Here is a 14,577-nt window from a genome sequence, read left to right as displayed (position 1 = left end):
CAGTGACTCTTCGATTATGTAGTAATAGCCATTCTCCTGATATGAGATGCCATGGGGTTAGTTTATTGTTGAGAACATTATGACTGAAGCTGTTCTATATACATGTACATTTTGCAACTTGAGTCACTAGATATATCCAATGTATCCATAAGACCATTACACCCTTCCTGAGCCAACTATTAGCCGTTCTCTACCCATGTTTTTATTCATTAGGCCATTGAACAGTTTATTGGAGTTTTGGCATTTCATGTCAAATACCATGTGAAGCATAGATTTCATAATTTTTTTTGCTCATTATAGAAGGCCCTCTGCATCAAATTTATATAGCATTGCACTGACTGGTATTGGGATTGCTGTTGAACAGTAATTTGTATATTTGATATAGATATTTCTGTAATGGGAGAGAGGTGTAAAGAAGTTCATCTTTCCTCATTGAAATACAGATTGTATGTTAAATTCCATTTAAAAAAATTGCCTTGTTTAGAAGTATTGGGAACCTAATATTGAAAATTTTACTATAAATTTTATTGTTCCCACCAAGCTTGTGATTTACAGTTTTTTAATTTGATCCAAAATAATTCAATATTTGTTTTTGCCAGACTCAAAAAGAGAAGAGCCAAGGCAGCGTGACCGTCGTTCAGAAGAAAGACCGGCTTATGATGCACCACAGAGGGGTGCTGGCCTAGTTGAAAGTTTGCGTCTGAGATCTGGTGTACTTGAAGTTTCACAGAGATTAAGTGACAGATCACTGCCAGGAAAATCTGGACCTGTAAAGAATGTGGATAAAATAAGAACTGATGAATCCATTGAACCAGATAGGACATGGGTTCTTGGTCGGGATGGATCTCCAAGCTGTGACTTGCGCATTACTGGATCTAGGATAAGATTACCGGATCTCCCTGCACCACTTGTCCAGCCTATTAATGATGGCCCTGAGCAGTCTGGTCTTTGGAGTGAAGGTATTCCAGGTCAACCAAGTAAACATTTTGAAAGTCTTGGGCAGTCTGGAGCATGTTTTGATGGTCCACACAGAGGGCACCCTGCTGCAGGCTTTGATTGTCCAGGTAACCTGCGTGTAGGACAGCCCTGTGTGCGATTTGAAGGTCCAGGTGGCCCACGTTCTGGGCTGCACTTTGAGATTTCGCGCCCAAGGCAACTTGTGCCACATTTCGATGGCCCTCATCTGGTACAGTCTGGACCACGTTTTGATGGTCCTCACCCTGGGCAACTTGGCCCACGCTTTGATGGCCCACACCTCGGTCAGCCTGGAGTGCGTTTTAATGGTCCCCATCTCGGGCAGCCCGGGGCACGGTTTGACAATGCTGGTGGTCCACAGCCTGGTGTGCACTTCGAGGGTCCACAGCCTGCTACCCGCATTGATGGTTCGCATCCTGGTCCCTTTGACAATCAAGGTGGTCACCCAGGCCAGCCAAGCTCACGTTTTGGGCAGCCCACAGGACAGCCCGGTGCTCAATTGGACATTCCTGGAGCTCATCAAGGGCACCCTCGCTTTGATCCACATCCTGGGCAACCTGGCATGCCTTTTGATGTCCCACATCCACGACAGTCCTGCACGCGCTTTGATAAACCTGATGGTCTTGTAGGACATCCCCATTTGCGTTTTGATGGTCCACAGTCTGGGCAACCCAATATGCGCATTGATTGTCCAGGATCACGTCTCGGGCAGCCTATTACCCGCTTTGATGGTCCACGAGAACTTGGTGCACATTTTGATGGTCCTGGTGGTCGTGCAGCACAGTGTGGTGTGCGCTTTGATGGCCCACAAATGGGACAGCCTGGTGCACACTTCGATGGAGCAAGCAGTCACCCAGGCCAGTCTGCTTTTCGTTTTGATGGTCCTGCAGGAACTCGGTTTGACATTGGTGCCCAGCCAGGTGCATATTTTGACAATTCTCGTGGGCCACAATTTGATGGGGCTCCTGGGCATCCAGATCCTAGATGCATTGTCACTGGTCATTTATTTAACAATCATCCTCAAAGCTCACAATATCAGTCAAGAGGATTTGATGGACAATCTGGACCAAGATTTAATATGCCTCAAGGATCTCAATTTAATGAATCAGCTGTACCTGGAGCCTCAACTTTGACCAATCCAACCTATGTGCCAACAACTGGTCCTTGCTTCGATGGCCAGACACCAATGTCTCGATTGGCAGGACCACATAATAATGACCAATATGATCCGCTGTGTGGAACATTTTATAACAGTAACCTTTCATCACCTGAAAACCTGTCTCGTCAACTACAGCCTGTAAGTACCTATACATTTCTATTTTTTTATCTCCAGTAGTTTGGGTATGGATTTGTAAGTGTAATACAGGTCTCAGAAGGTCCCCACAAAAATCATGGGACTATATAATAAGATTAGGTTTGAGCTGGTGTAGGTTTGAGGCAACTGCACTTATCATGGACATCAGGTGATAATGGTGGAGCTTGACTTAAATGGTTTAGATTTATTATTGCCACATACCGAGGTACAGTGAAAAGCTTTTTGTCTTATTATCCAAACAGATCAGATTTAAGTAAATGTTCTGCACTGTTGAAGCATAATGCTAAATGAAATTCAAAATATTTATGCTGGCATTTGAGCCCCATCAGGTTAGAAGATGAGGCTCAAATATTGAACCAGAAGATAAACTTTGTTACGAGAGACTAGAGACTGCAGATGCTGGAACCTTATGCAAAACACAAACTGGCGAAACACAGCGTGTTAGGCAGTAGCTGTGGACTCAAATTGGCACATTTCGAGTAGTGACCATTCTTTAGACTGCCTGAAGAAAGGTCATGACCCCGAAGAGAGCTGCAATGTGTGTCCATTTCCCTGCAGTGATCTGCATGACCAGCTATGTACTCTAGCAGTTTGTTTTTAACCATGTTAGGCATTTTATGATGCTGTGTACATTTGTATAATCTGTTCTTGTTTTCACCTCTTGCATTCCTTTATTTTGTAGGTTAATGCCCTGGCTGGTTTTCCCTGCAATCGCGTTTCTTTTCGTCAAGGGCAACAGTATCTGCCATCTCAATCTTCTGTTCCTGTTACACAGATTCAGCAAGGTAAAACATTTCTGCCGATACATTTAACTGCATTTTCAGTTGAGAAGGGACAGGTGTTGTTTTGGATCAAAGACCTTCAGACTGGGGGACGCACTTTCATATGCCCCGTCCTATCGCTATGTTGAGGCATAGAGGAAGGAACCTGTTTGACCTCCATTCAAAGAAGTAACCATTCTGGTTAAGGGATATAGGTGTAGGTGTCTGAATCTTACAATAGTAGAGCTAATGTTCTACAAAAGAATGTCTTGAGATCTAAGTCTTCTGAGAGTTAAATTGGGGTGGGGGGGGGGGGGGGGGGGGGAAGCATTTTAATTTGTGTTAAACTGGTCTGTTGTCTGTGAAACTGCAATTAACTTATTTGAAATGGCCAGCAACCTTTGGTATTAATATTCTTGCAGGATAATAGCAACTATTTGGACTTTATCACTATTAGATCAACATAACAATACGTATATTTGAGGCTATGCTGTTAGAGTAGTACTTTTTTTTTCAATATATAATCAAGTATTATTAAATCGTAGGATCATCCTTTGCGCCTTTGGATAATCATTTGGGGCAGCTGGATGTGAATGAGCTGTTTTCAAAGCTGATTTCCACAGGAATTCTGAAGTCAACTCCTGTGGATTCCACCCCAACACGTGAGTTAAATATAAAACTATTTTTACCTTCAAATCTTAAATGAATGAGTTGTAAAGGAATTACAATGTTGTGGGCTATTGGATGAATTTGGAGTCTGATGTGTTTCCAGAAGATGAATCCCAGGCTTCCACTACAGTTGAAGATGATGAGGAAGAAGAAAATGAGGAAAACATTCCAGATCTTACCAACTTTAAGATTGAGGAACTAAAGCAGTAAGCAATTTCTCATTAATTACTGACTATGATTTCAACTTTCTTCATTTTTGCTCAATCCAGTTTCTGTTGATCAGAAGAAACCTGCTCAAAATGCAGACCAGTCCCAGAAGCTAATATGAAAACATGTTTCACCATCATAGTTATTGATTCCTGTAAATTAACATTTTTTTGTTCTCACTCATTTGGTCACTGGGCATTTGAAAAGGAAATAAGGAATTCTAAGATAACCAAAATATGTTTGAATGAATACTCCGTGCAGACTTGTACCTGAGGTAAGGACTAAATCCAGATCTCTAGCACAGTGAGATACCAGCTCAACCAGGTACATCACTGCCACCCAAGAAGTAAAACTAGAAGCAGTGGACATCCAAAGATACAATGACACTTTATAGGAAATAAAAAAGCCAATGTAATAAAGGGAAATCTTGAGCTTGGCTGCAATCATGTAAAGTTATGGGAGGATATATTAATGTATGACAGCATGGGATTCACTGAAATGATTTCTGGACTCCCGGGTTGAATCATTTGGAGAAATCTGGCCAAACAAGATTGTTATTCCCTGAATTTGGGAAGGCCCATGGGTGATTTGGTTGTAAATTGAGAAAGCCAACACATGGCGAACCAATTGAACAAAACGTCTATGACTGGAGGCTGACCTTTTTTCAGGTGTGAAATTAAGTGATCAAAGTTTGGACTCTTCCTCAAGCAGTACGATTCCATTTCAGCTGTTGATATTAAATTCAAGTTTAATTAACCAAATTAATTAAATGTACATGGAGGCAACGTGGTCTTATAGAGCTGCTAGGTCAACCATGATATTAAATAGCAGCAGAACATCACCAGATTCAGGGAAAGTTTCTTCCCAGCTGTAACCAGACAACTGAATCATCCTACCACAACCAGAGAACAGTGCTGAACTACTATCTACATCTGATATCGCTCGGATTATTCTTGACCAGACTTTGAATTGATTGCAATCATGTATTGTCTTTCTGCTGACTGGTTAGCACGCAACAAAAAACTTTTCACTGTACCTCTGTACACATGACAATAAACTAAACTAAACTGGAAAGGATGACAAACAGTTTTTTCATACTACTGATTCAAGCTGTGCTGTTGTAAATCAAGTTTTACCTTAAGGAATCCTTTAAGAATATTTTCCCAAATCAGTAAGTGGCAAAGAAATGAAAATATTCTACGTTATTGACTGAATTTACTCATATGTTGCCCGGGGGTAATCCTCGGACTTCCTACAGTTGAAGACGATGAGGAAGAAAATTCATATGAATTTGGCCATGGTATTGTCAAAATCAAGGTTGCAATTAGACTTTCATAAAATTAATTGTCATTTGTAATCAACAAACATTCCATTGGCCTTCTGACAGAAGGTATTTGACGAAGCAGCTGTAGATGGTTGGAACTGGGTTCCTATTATGAGGGTTCTGATGGAAGGATTTGGGTATAACTGCAATGATTTTCTCTCCCCCGCTAACCCTTCCCCCCCCCCCCCCCCCCGCAATACATTTTGTTGACGTTTTGAACTAAAGTAATAATCCGTATCTAAATTCCTGATTAATCACTAATTTGAATAAACAAAGATACCATTAACCAACATGCAAAGTATTTTTAACGGTTTGCAAGGTAGTTATTGTTTCCTTTACTTCAACAAGTCTAATGTACCTCTTCTAATTAAAGGGTTATGAAGATAAATTGAGTGCTTTTGTAGTTACTGAGCAGTCAGGGTAAACTTCCTAGCTTTTGTTTTGGCAGGCTTTGGAAACTTCAATATGTAGGATTTTGCTCCCCTGCATTAACAAACACAATGTTGAAAAACATTCTGGTCGTTTTACATGTGTAGCACATGCACATATCTATAATCTTGTTGTAGGTTAAATTAAATTAGCTGAATATAATTTAACTGATGCAAGTCGTAAACCAGAATCCTGTGGATTAATTTGGGATCTACTTTAGTAGGAGCATCCTGAATTCTAGGTGTGAGAGTTAAAAGTATTATTGGGATAGAAAGTAGCTGGCTAATTTGCCCATTTGAGACCAGCAATTAATGAATTTTTATGAACGATCCACGTTTAAAATAAATACCGCGTTAAATCTGTGACCCAAGTTTAAACAATATTGGAATTGCAAAAGGTTTGTAGATACAGGTGCACAACCTTTTATCCGAAAGCCTTGGGACCAGACACTTTTCGTAATTCAGAATTTGTCGGCCTTCGGAATGGAAATTTTTTAGCGTAGATTTTAATGGCTGGCTCAGTGGTAGAGTGCTCGGCTCATATCCGCAAGGTCGCGAGTTTGCGCCTTGATCCCGGCAGTTACTCGGTCGCGAGTTTGAGTCTTCAATATGGTTTTTTCTTGCAGAATAAATGTTTGTATGAAATGCAGTGTAGGAGAGGTGTACTGACTGTGTGGGCAGAACTTTGGAAGTGATTGCCCACCAGTCTAAAAAGCCGCTGTGCCTCCCTGTCCCTGGGATAGCAGGGGGCGATCAAACAGCACAACACCCCCCTCCAACTCCAGCTCCCCGATGGGCCGCTACGGCGACAAGTGGCAGTTTGCCCACAGCCCGAGCAGCGCCCCCTCATCCGCCACCCCAAGAACAAGACGTACCTTACACACCATCAGCTTCTGCCCCTAAGTGTTCCTCTGGAGATGGAGCGGGGCTGGGCTGGAGTTGCTGCTGGCTGTGGGTCTCTGGTATCTCCGTGCTTGCAGTGGGCCTGGGGGTCGGTGTCCCGTTGGTCCTGACGTCTCCGGCCACCCCCCCTGGACTGGAGCTGAGACTGGGAACTGTACTGCCCTTGCCCCCTCCCTCTGCAACTGCAAACAACCCCACTCTCCTGCAAGGGCGGTACAGTTCCCGGAGGATGGCAGGTGGCCGGAGACGTCAGGACCAACAGGAGCCCGCTCCCCGATGGGCCCCTACGACGCCCCGAGCTGCGCCCCGTCATCCGCAACCCAGGTTCCTCTGTAGTTGGAGTGGGTCTGGGCTGGAGTTGCTGTTGGCTGTGTGTCTCTGGGATCTCCGTGCTTGCAGTGGGCCTGGGGGTCGGTGTCCCGATGAGGGGGCGCAGCTCGGGGAACGGCTTCTGGTGGTCCTGACGTCTCCGGCCAGTTTGCAGTTTTCCTCTGGAGTTGGAACGGGGCTGGGCTGCTGCTGGCTGTGGGTCTCTGGGATCTCCGTGCTTGCAGTGGGCCTGGGGGTCGGTGTCCCGTTGGTCCTGACGTCTCCGGTGACTGGCACAGACCTGCTGTCATCGCCGACGTGAAGACAGTGCAAAGCCCCCGCGCCGGTGCAATGAGCTGGAGAGGGGAGGGAAGGGGTCACACACATGGCCGGGAAGCAGAGGGGTGTAGGTGGGGTGAAACTGAAGAGAGCGACAATCTGCTGCTGCCTGCCCGCTGAGTTAAAAAGTTCCCACGCAAGACTCACGATACACTGTGTATCGTGAGTCTATCGTGGGAACTTTTTAACTCAGCGGGCAGGCAGGCAGCATATTGTCAATTATTAACCCTCCCGCGCAATATACCCTCACCGTCTCTTTTATGAATGGGGATTTAGTTCCCCTTTCTTCGAGGACCGACCGGAGGTTCCGCTGTCACCTCTGCGGGTCGCCCTCGGTGAACGTTTTCAAGGACCTTTCTTCAAGGACCGAAAAAATTTCCGCTATTCGGAGGTTTTCGTTATTTGGATCTTCGGATAAAAGGTTGTGCACCTGTATAGTGAAGAGTTTAACATGGTATACAGCATATAAAATAATTTAGGGTTTTGTGTATCAATATTGGTAAAAGATTTTATTTTAACTCCATTTAGATGTTTATTATATCACTCTTAATTTTCTTCCTAAAATAGGAGATATGATGGTGTTATCAGCCGCCTGTACACAGGCATTCAGTGCTATTCTTGTGGAATGCGATTCACAGCATCGCAAACCGATGTTTATGCAGACCATTTGGACTGGCATTACCGAATGAACAGAATGGAAAAGGACATAACTAAGAAAATTACTTACAGAAAGTGGTACTACAGTTTAACGGTACGTTTCTTAAATGAACAGAACTTTTCCAGCATTCAAGATTTTTGTATTTGTAGTTTTGCCTGTGTCTTGTGGTAACGGGGATACCTGGACCCAGACACAGAGCAGAGAAGTTATAAAAATAGAAATAAATTTGATGCACTTCGTGTGGATAAGCTGCACAAAATATAAACATTATGGAGAGGATGAGAATTGCTTGGAAATTCCAGGAGCTAATAGGGGCAGGTTCATTGCCTGCCTTGTAAAGAGAAATGGGGGCTTTGAGATTGATTGTCATTATTTGAAACTTTTTTGGCACACCTGCAGGACTGGATAGAATATGAAGAAATTGCTGACCTGGAAGAACGTGCTAAAAGTCAATTCTTTGAGAAGGTCCATGAAGAGGTTGTGCAAAGAACGCAAGAAGCTGCAAAAGAAAAGGAATTTCAAAGTGTACCTGCTGGACCTGCAGGAGTGCATGAGGTAGGGTTGGTACTGGAATACATAAGATTAACACCCAAGAATTATCAGATTTTTGATCACTTGAATTTGTATGAATGACATGCTATATTTGCAAATGTTTTCAGTTGTGGTCTTAGCCATCCCTGAAAACAGTAACTGAACTCAAATGCAAAAAAAAAAATGAGTTTAACAATGATGACTACAATGCCCATTGATTTCTGCCATTTTTGCACCAGTTGCTTGACTTGAAGAACTGCATAAAATTATAATTATAAGTCAAATGTGCTGCCCTAAAATGCTGTCAGTTAAGTTGACATTTTGGTTGTTCAGAAACTTGCTGAAATATTAGACTTGGCTGAAGCAAGCCAGGTAAAATTATTTTACCTCTGCTTTTTCAAAAGGATTCTACCAATTGACTATCAGCAATTTTGCATCCTTCTGTAGTGAGTCATTATTCTGGAAATGTATATGCAGTTCTGATGATTTTTATCAGAAACTACTCGTATTACTTCAAATTAAAGCTGACCCATTTATGGGCACAAAAGACTGCTGTATCGCTATGTATCTGGAGAGACGTGCTTGAGGTCAAGTATAATATAAGACCGCCAAATATTTTACAATGAAACCAAGGAATAGATACACATTGGAATACTGGATTTTATTTCCTTTCTTTGTCTGTATTGTTTTACTGCCTTGTTGAAAGCATCCACTTTGGGGACATGACTTGAGAATTAAGGGACAGAAGTTTAGGGGTAACATGAGGGGGGACTTCTTTACTCAGAGTGGTGGCTGTGTGGAATGAGCTTCCAGTGAAGGTGGTGGAGGCAGGTTCGTTTTTATCATTTAAAAATAAATTGGATAGTTATATGGACGGGAAAGGGATGGAGGGTTATGGTCTGAGCGCAGGTATATGGGACTAGGGGAGAATACGTGTTCGGCACGGACTAGAAGGGTCGAGATGGCCTGTTTCCGTGCTGTAATTGTTATATGGTTATATGGTGTTTTGGAAGGTCTCCTTTGATATAGCCTGTAAAGAAAGACCAAGAAAAGTGTTAATTTTTATATGCACCAGAATAATTAAATTATTTAAATTAAAGCTGCAGCTTTACATGCACATAATATCCAACTACACAACAAATAAATACACATTAAATTATCTGTAATACTAGGGTAAAGCAGACCATAATAATGCAAGCCAAATTTGCCGATGGCAACAAAATATTTGGTATAGTGGGCAGTGAGGAAGGATATCCAAGTTTACAACTGTATCCAAGTTTACAACTGTAGGTCAGTTAAGCTGGACAATGTTTTTGACAATTATCCATCCTTTCAATGGGAGGGTGCCCAATTGTAGTTCTAATATAGACCTTTTCAAGTGAGAAAACTTGCAACAGAACAACTTCAGAAGTTGAGAATATACTGTATTGGGCATTGGTGCTTACACTTTCTTAACTCGCATCTTTTGGTGTTATTGTTTTTTTTTATTTGGTAGATCTGTGAAATCTGTCAAGAGGCTTTCGAGCAGTATTGGGATGAAGATGAAGAAGAGTGGCATCTGAAAAATGCACTTCGTGTGGATAATACAGTAAGCTCAATATCAACTCTTTAACTCGATAGAATGAGTAATGGGGCAGTTAAAACCATTCATTCAAACCATGTTAATAATAACTTTTGTCAAAATAACGCAATTGATATTGGTAATTTAATAAATTAATACTTTCAATTGTGGGATGTATCAAAGTGCATTTGAAAAGTAGTTTGTCGTCGCCCCGAAATGAGAAGAGAGATGGACACCATGTATCACAAACAATGCAATTCCTTGTGACGTTTCATTTGAGAGGTAAAAGTGACTTGAATTAGATTATGTTAGGTACAAAAATGCTGGAGAAACTCAGCAGGTGCAGCAGCATCTACGGAGCGAAGGAAATAGGCAACGTTTCGGGCCGAAACCCTTCTTCAGACTGATGGGGGGAGGCGGGGAGAAGAAAGGAAAAAGGAGGATGAGGAGCCCAAGGGCTGAGGGAGAGGCAGGAAGGGGAGGAGACAGCAAGGGCTAACAGAATTGTGAGAATTCAATGTTCATGCCATTGAACATGCCATCGTGAACAGCACCTCGTATTCCGCTTGGGATTAGATTATGTTACACTGAAATTATTTACAGAAAGGTAGTGGGGCAAGGAAGAGAGATTAGATTGAGACAAAAGAAAGTTTAAAATCTAAAGGAATCGATTAGTTTAATTTTAATTAACTGGGCCAAAACCTTATTTTAGAGTAATAAATAGCATCTTGGACTCCTAGAAATATGGTAATTACATTTTGAAATAGATGCACAAGATAAATGGACAGATAATGTTATTTCAGCAACTGTTTTAAAAGTTAATGAATGACTTTTGTGCGTGTAACTCACAATATAAAATAAACTGGATGTGATATGTGTTTTTTTCCTGCAAGATAATCTTTTAAAATTATAGGATAAAACAAAAACATACAATGTAAATGAACACTAGAATTGATTTGTTAATGAGTATTTGGTGGAAACTTTACTTGACACTATCAGTGGCAGAATCATTCCACCCCATTTATAAAATATAATTTTGAATATTAATAATGTCCATGATGCCTGCTGAAGCCAGATTTATTTTTACAGATTATATTGAATTTTATATCCAATGTCACAGTATTAAGTTACTCGCAGTTTAAAAAAAAATCAAAATTCCAGTGTTTGCAGTCTCATGTCTAACATTATTTGAAATATGATCTAATATTTATCTTTCTTTTTAGACATATCATCCAGCATGTTATGAAGATTATAAAAATGTGAGTAAAGCTTTCTTTCATGCTGAAATATTCAAGTCTATGGTAGCCTTAGTGCCTTACTAATAAGATGTGCTATTTTAGAATTCCTCGGTAGTTTCTTGGGCTGTTGTATGTTAATTTAAAATTATATTATAATTTTTTATACTAAATTCAGCTGCAGTAAATTTTAGTATTGTTTTACTGTCCTGGTGCCATCACAACATCCTGGAGCTCAATGCTCTTAAGACTGGAATTGATTGTAGACTTGGAGAACTCCCACTCTCCTCCCCCCACTCACCATCAACAACAACACCACAGTCACATCTGTGGAGTCATTTAAGTTCCTTGGAACCATCATCTTCAGGGATCTTAAATGGGAGGCCACCATCGACTCCATAGTCAAAAAAGCCCAACAGAGGATGTACTTCCTGCGACAGCTGAGAACACACAATCTGCCACAGGATGGTCCAGTTTTATACGGCCATCATAGAGTCTGTCCTCACCTTCTCCATCATGGTCTGGTTTGGCTCGGCCACCAAGCATGACATCAGGACACTGCAGCACATCGTTCAATCAGCCGAGAAGGTTGTTGGCTGCAACATTTCCACCCCCATCAACAAACTACACTGCAAGGGCCAAGAAGCGAGCGGGTAAGATCATCTCTGACCCCTCTCACCCTGGCCATAAACTCTTTGAAACAATTTCCTCTGGACTGTCAAAGCCGCCACAACAAGACATAAAAACAGCTTTTCTTTCTTCCCACGAGCAGTAGCTCTACTCAACAGCCAAAAGTCTGTAGTCTCCTTTTGCTCTGGTATTTATTTCATTCTTCACATGTTTAAATTATAATGTTTTATTCTTAATTGTTTACTGTATATTGTGTTGTTACTTGCGTATATTGTGTTGTTACTTGCGTGCAAAGCACCGAGGCAAATTCCATGTATGTATAATTGGCTCATAAAATGTATTCAATTCAATGCATTTTTTCCCTTTTTCCCAGGCTTCATTTACAGATTCAACTCCATCTCCAAGTGACGCTCCTTTGGAAAATCCATTACATTCAGTTATTAAACAGGAACAGTTGGATGTTAGTGGCAAAGCATCTGATCTTGCCAACAGCTGTAAAAGTACTGAGACTGATGCCAGCAGTGTGTTAACGGACATTAAAACTGAAAAAGATACTGCAGCTGTGAAAATGGATACAGTCTAAGTCTTTTATGAAGTGACTTTTCTTTTCACTTAACAGACTTTAGCAAAGGAAGAAAAATTGGTTGGATTTGATGTATCCTTTCGTATGAGGGTGACTATTTTACTACACTGAAGTGACACTACCTCTTGTTATGTTTGAAATCATTGGGAAACATGCAAAGCAGCAATAGTACATTCTACCTTCAAGGAACATCAAATTTGAACCCCTCCCTATTTGTTTTATATTTTATTTGAGACGGGGATCTCAGTTGAAGTTAAATATTGAATACATTTTGGTATTTGTATGTTCAACTGCATGTGCAGTTCAGGTGTGCATTACTGTGTGAGTGCTGCAGATGTGTGAATGCACTTGTGGAATGATAATGTTGCTTTTTTGTAAGAATGTAAATTCTAAAAAAATAAAATATTTTTGAAATGTTTTGTGTACAGTTGAGGCAGTGTTTAAGTTAAGTTTTAAATATTTATGGTGCAATGAAAATGAATAAATTGGTTCATTTAGGAAATCCGTTAAATTTGCAGGATCTGAACTATTGAGAAAATAGAATTAAAACTATTGATATTTACCTGATGTAAGTTATTTTGTTTTTTTTCTTGTGGGCTGCATTACCAATTGTTTTTGATAAATTGATAAATCTTAAAATTCTATGCACCTGAAAATGAACAATGCAGTGTTAAACCATTAGAGTTAATCTTGTATGTACTAAACTAAATAAACCACCTGCACAAAATATTTCTGTTTTTATTTCTGTAAATCAATATGAACAAAATACCCAATTGGAAAATAGTATGTTTATTGATCTATTGATCAATTTGGAAACCATATATACTACTTCTCTAATTGGTAACATGTATAACATTTGCCTGCACTACAATTTAATTGTGGTACTGACTAAATGCAAATGTTTTAAATAGGTTCCTTTTGGAAAATCAAATTCATGTGGCATGGAAGCAGGAGGAAGCTTTAATGGCTCTCAAACATGTACTGGTATTCAGTGCCTGATCTGTTCCTGACTCTAATCTTTATTTCTGAAGTATTTTAATAGTAATTTAAAATCTATAATTTAAATCAAAGTGAATTCAATGCTTATGGGTATCCCATACATCTATCAGCCTTTGAGTAAAACATAAACTCCCTTGCCCTAGATTCTTCTGCTTAAATTTTGTTTACTCAGATGACCGACATCAAAAAAAATCTCAGCTTTTAATCTTGTATATTCGGGGAACTACAAGACGAGTTAACATTTTTTCTCTCCCTTGGTAACATTCTGGTATTTACTGTACTTGTGCAAGTATAGGTTTAGATGTAGTTTCCAATACATGTAGTCTGAAGTATAGAGAGTAGAGTAACTGACTAAGCATACAGCCTTGATGTGCCCCTGTGCTAATGGTCAACGAGGATAAAGTGTTGCCAATTCGTACATTGAGATCTGCCAACGAGGAAGTTGTAGATTCAATTGTAGGAATGAGCAGACACCCCAGTTCCCCGAGTTTAATGGTAAGCTTAGAGGCGTTGATGGTATTGAAGGCCGAGCTCTAGATGACAACAGCCTGACCTGTGTTCCTGTCTGTGATCCTGTGGAGAGGAGAGGGGGATCACATCTGTCAATTTATTGTGATATGTGAATTGGAATGGTTCTCGACCCTTTCAAAGGCTGGAGTTGCTGTGTCATAACCATCCTCCTGAAGCACCTCATCACAATGGTCAGTAGTCTTAGACCAATGTCACCTTGCTCATGGGCACTGGCATGGATGTTCTTTAAAAGTAGTGGAGACCTTGGACAGTTGCAATGAGAGATTAAAAATAACCATGAAAACCCCAGCCAGTTGGTTTGCAAGAAATTGGCCAGATGTGCCATCAGGCCCAGATGCTTTTCGAGTTCACCCTCAAGAAGGATCTGACATCGGTATTGGAGGCTAAGATCTTGGGGGCCAGTGGGGATTTGTGAAAGTACATTGCCTTAGGCAACCAATCATTTCCCACTGTTATGAGGTGATGAGCAACACAGATCACATTATCATCAGCAAATGTGTTCTTTGGGATTTCTCAATAAACCATCATAAAGGAATAATTGAAGATCTTTGGAAAGCAGTTCTATGATTAAAGTGGCGGCGCTGGTGAACGGCTGCGGCTCGCCTGCAGTCCGTTTGTT

General features: G+C 40.8%; 1 protein-coding gene across 2 annotated transcripts in view; it reads left to right on the top strand.

The window, feature by feature from the left end:
- The window catches only part of pcf11 (PCF11 cleavage and polyadenylation factor subunit), a 36,285-nt gene extending 23,130 nt beyond the window's left edge, over positions 1-13,155 (top strand). For both annotated transcript variants that reach the window (XM_033022529.1, XM_033022530.1), the window contains exons 8-16: positions 600-2,272; positions 2,973-3,075; positions 3,597-3,713; positions 3,824-3,926; positions 7,798-7,981; positions 8,288-8,443; positions 9,915-10,007; positions 11,204-11,239; positions 12,219-13,155. In XM_033022529.1, the coding sequence (XP_032878420.1) occupies positions 600-2,272; positions 2,973-3,075; positions 3,597-3,713; positions 3,824-3,926; positions 7,798-7,981; positions 8,288-8,443; positions 9,915-10,007; positions 11,204-11,239; positions 12,219-12,428 (2,675 nt within the window). In that variant the 3' untranslated portion in view covers positions 12,429-13,155. The remainder of the gene's footprint in view (positions 1-599; positions 2,273-2,972; positions 3,076-3,596; positions 3,714-3,823; positions 3,927-7,797; positions 7,982-8,287; positions 8,444-9,914; positions 10,008-11,203; positions 11,240-12,218) is intronic.
- Positions 13,156-14,577: the final 1,422 nt, after the last annotated feature.

The sequence above is a fragment of the Amblyraja radiata genome, chromosome 6, assembly GCF_010909765.2.
Source record: "Amblyraja radiata isolate CabotCenter1 chromosome 6, sAmbRad1.1.pri, whole genome shotgun sequence".
Classification (NCBI taxonomy): Eukaryota; Metazoa; Chordata; class Chondrichthyes; order Rajiformes; family Rajidae; genus Amblyraja; species Amblyraja radiata.
This window is presented reverse-complemented; position numbering and strand designations above follow the sequence as displayed.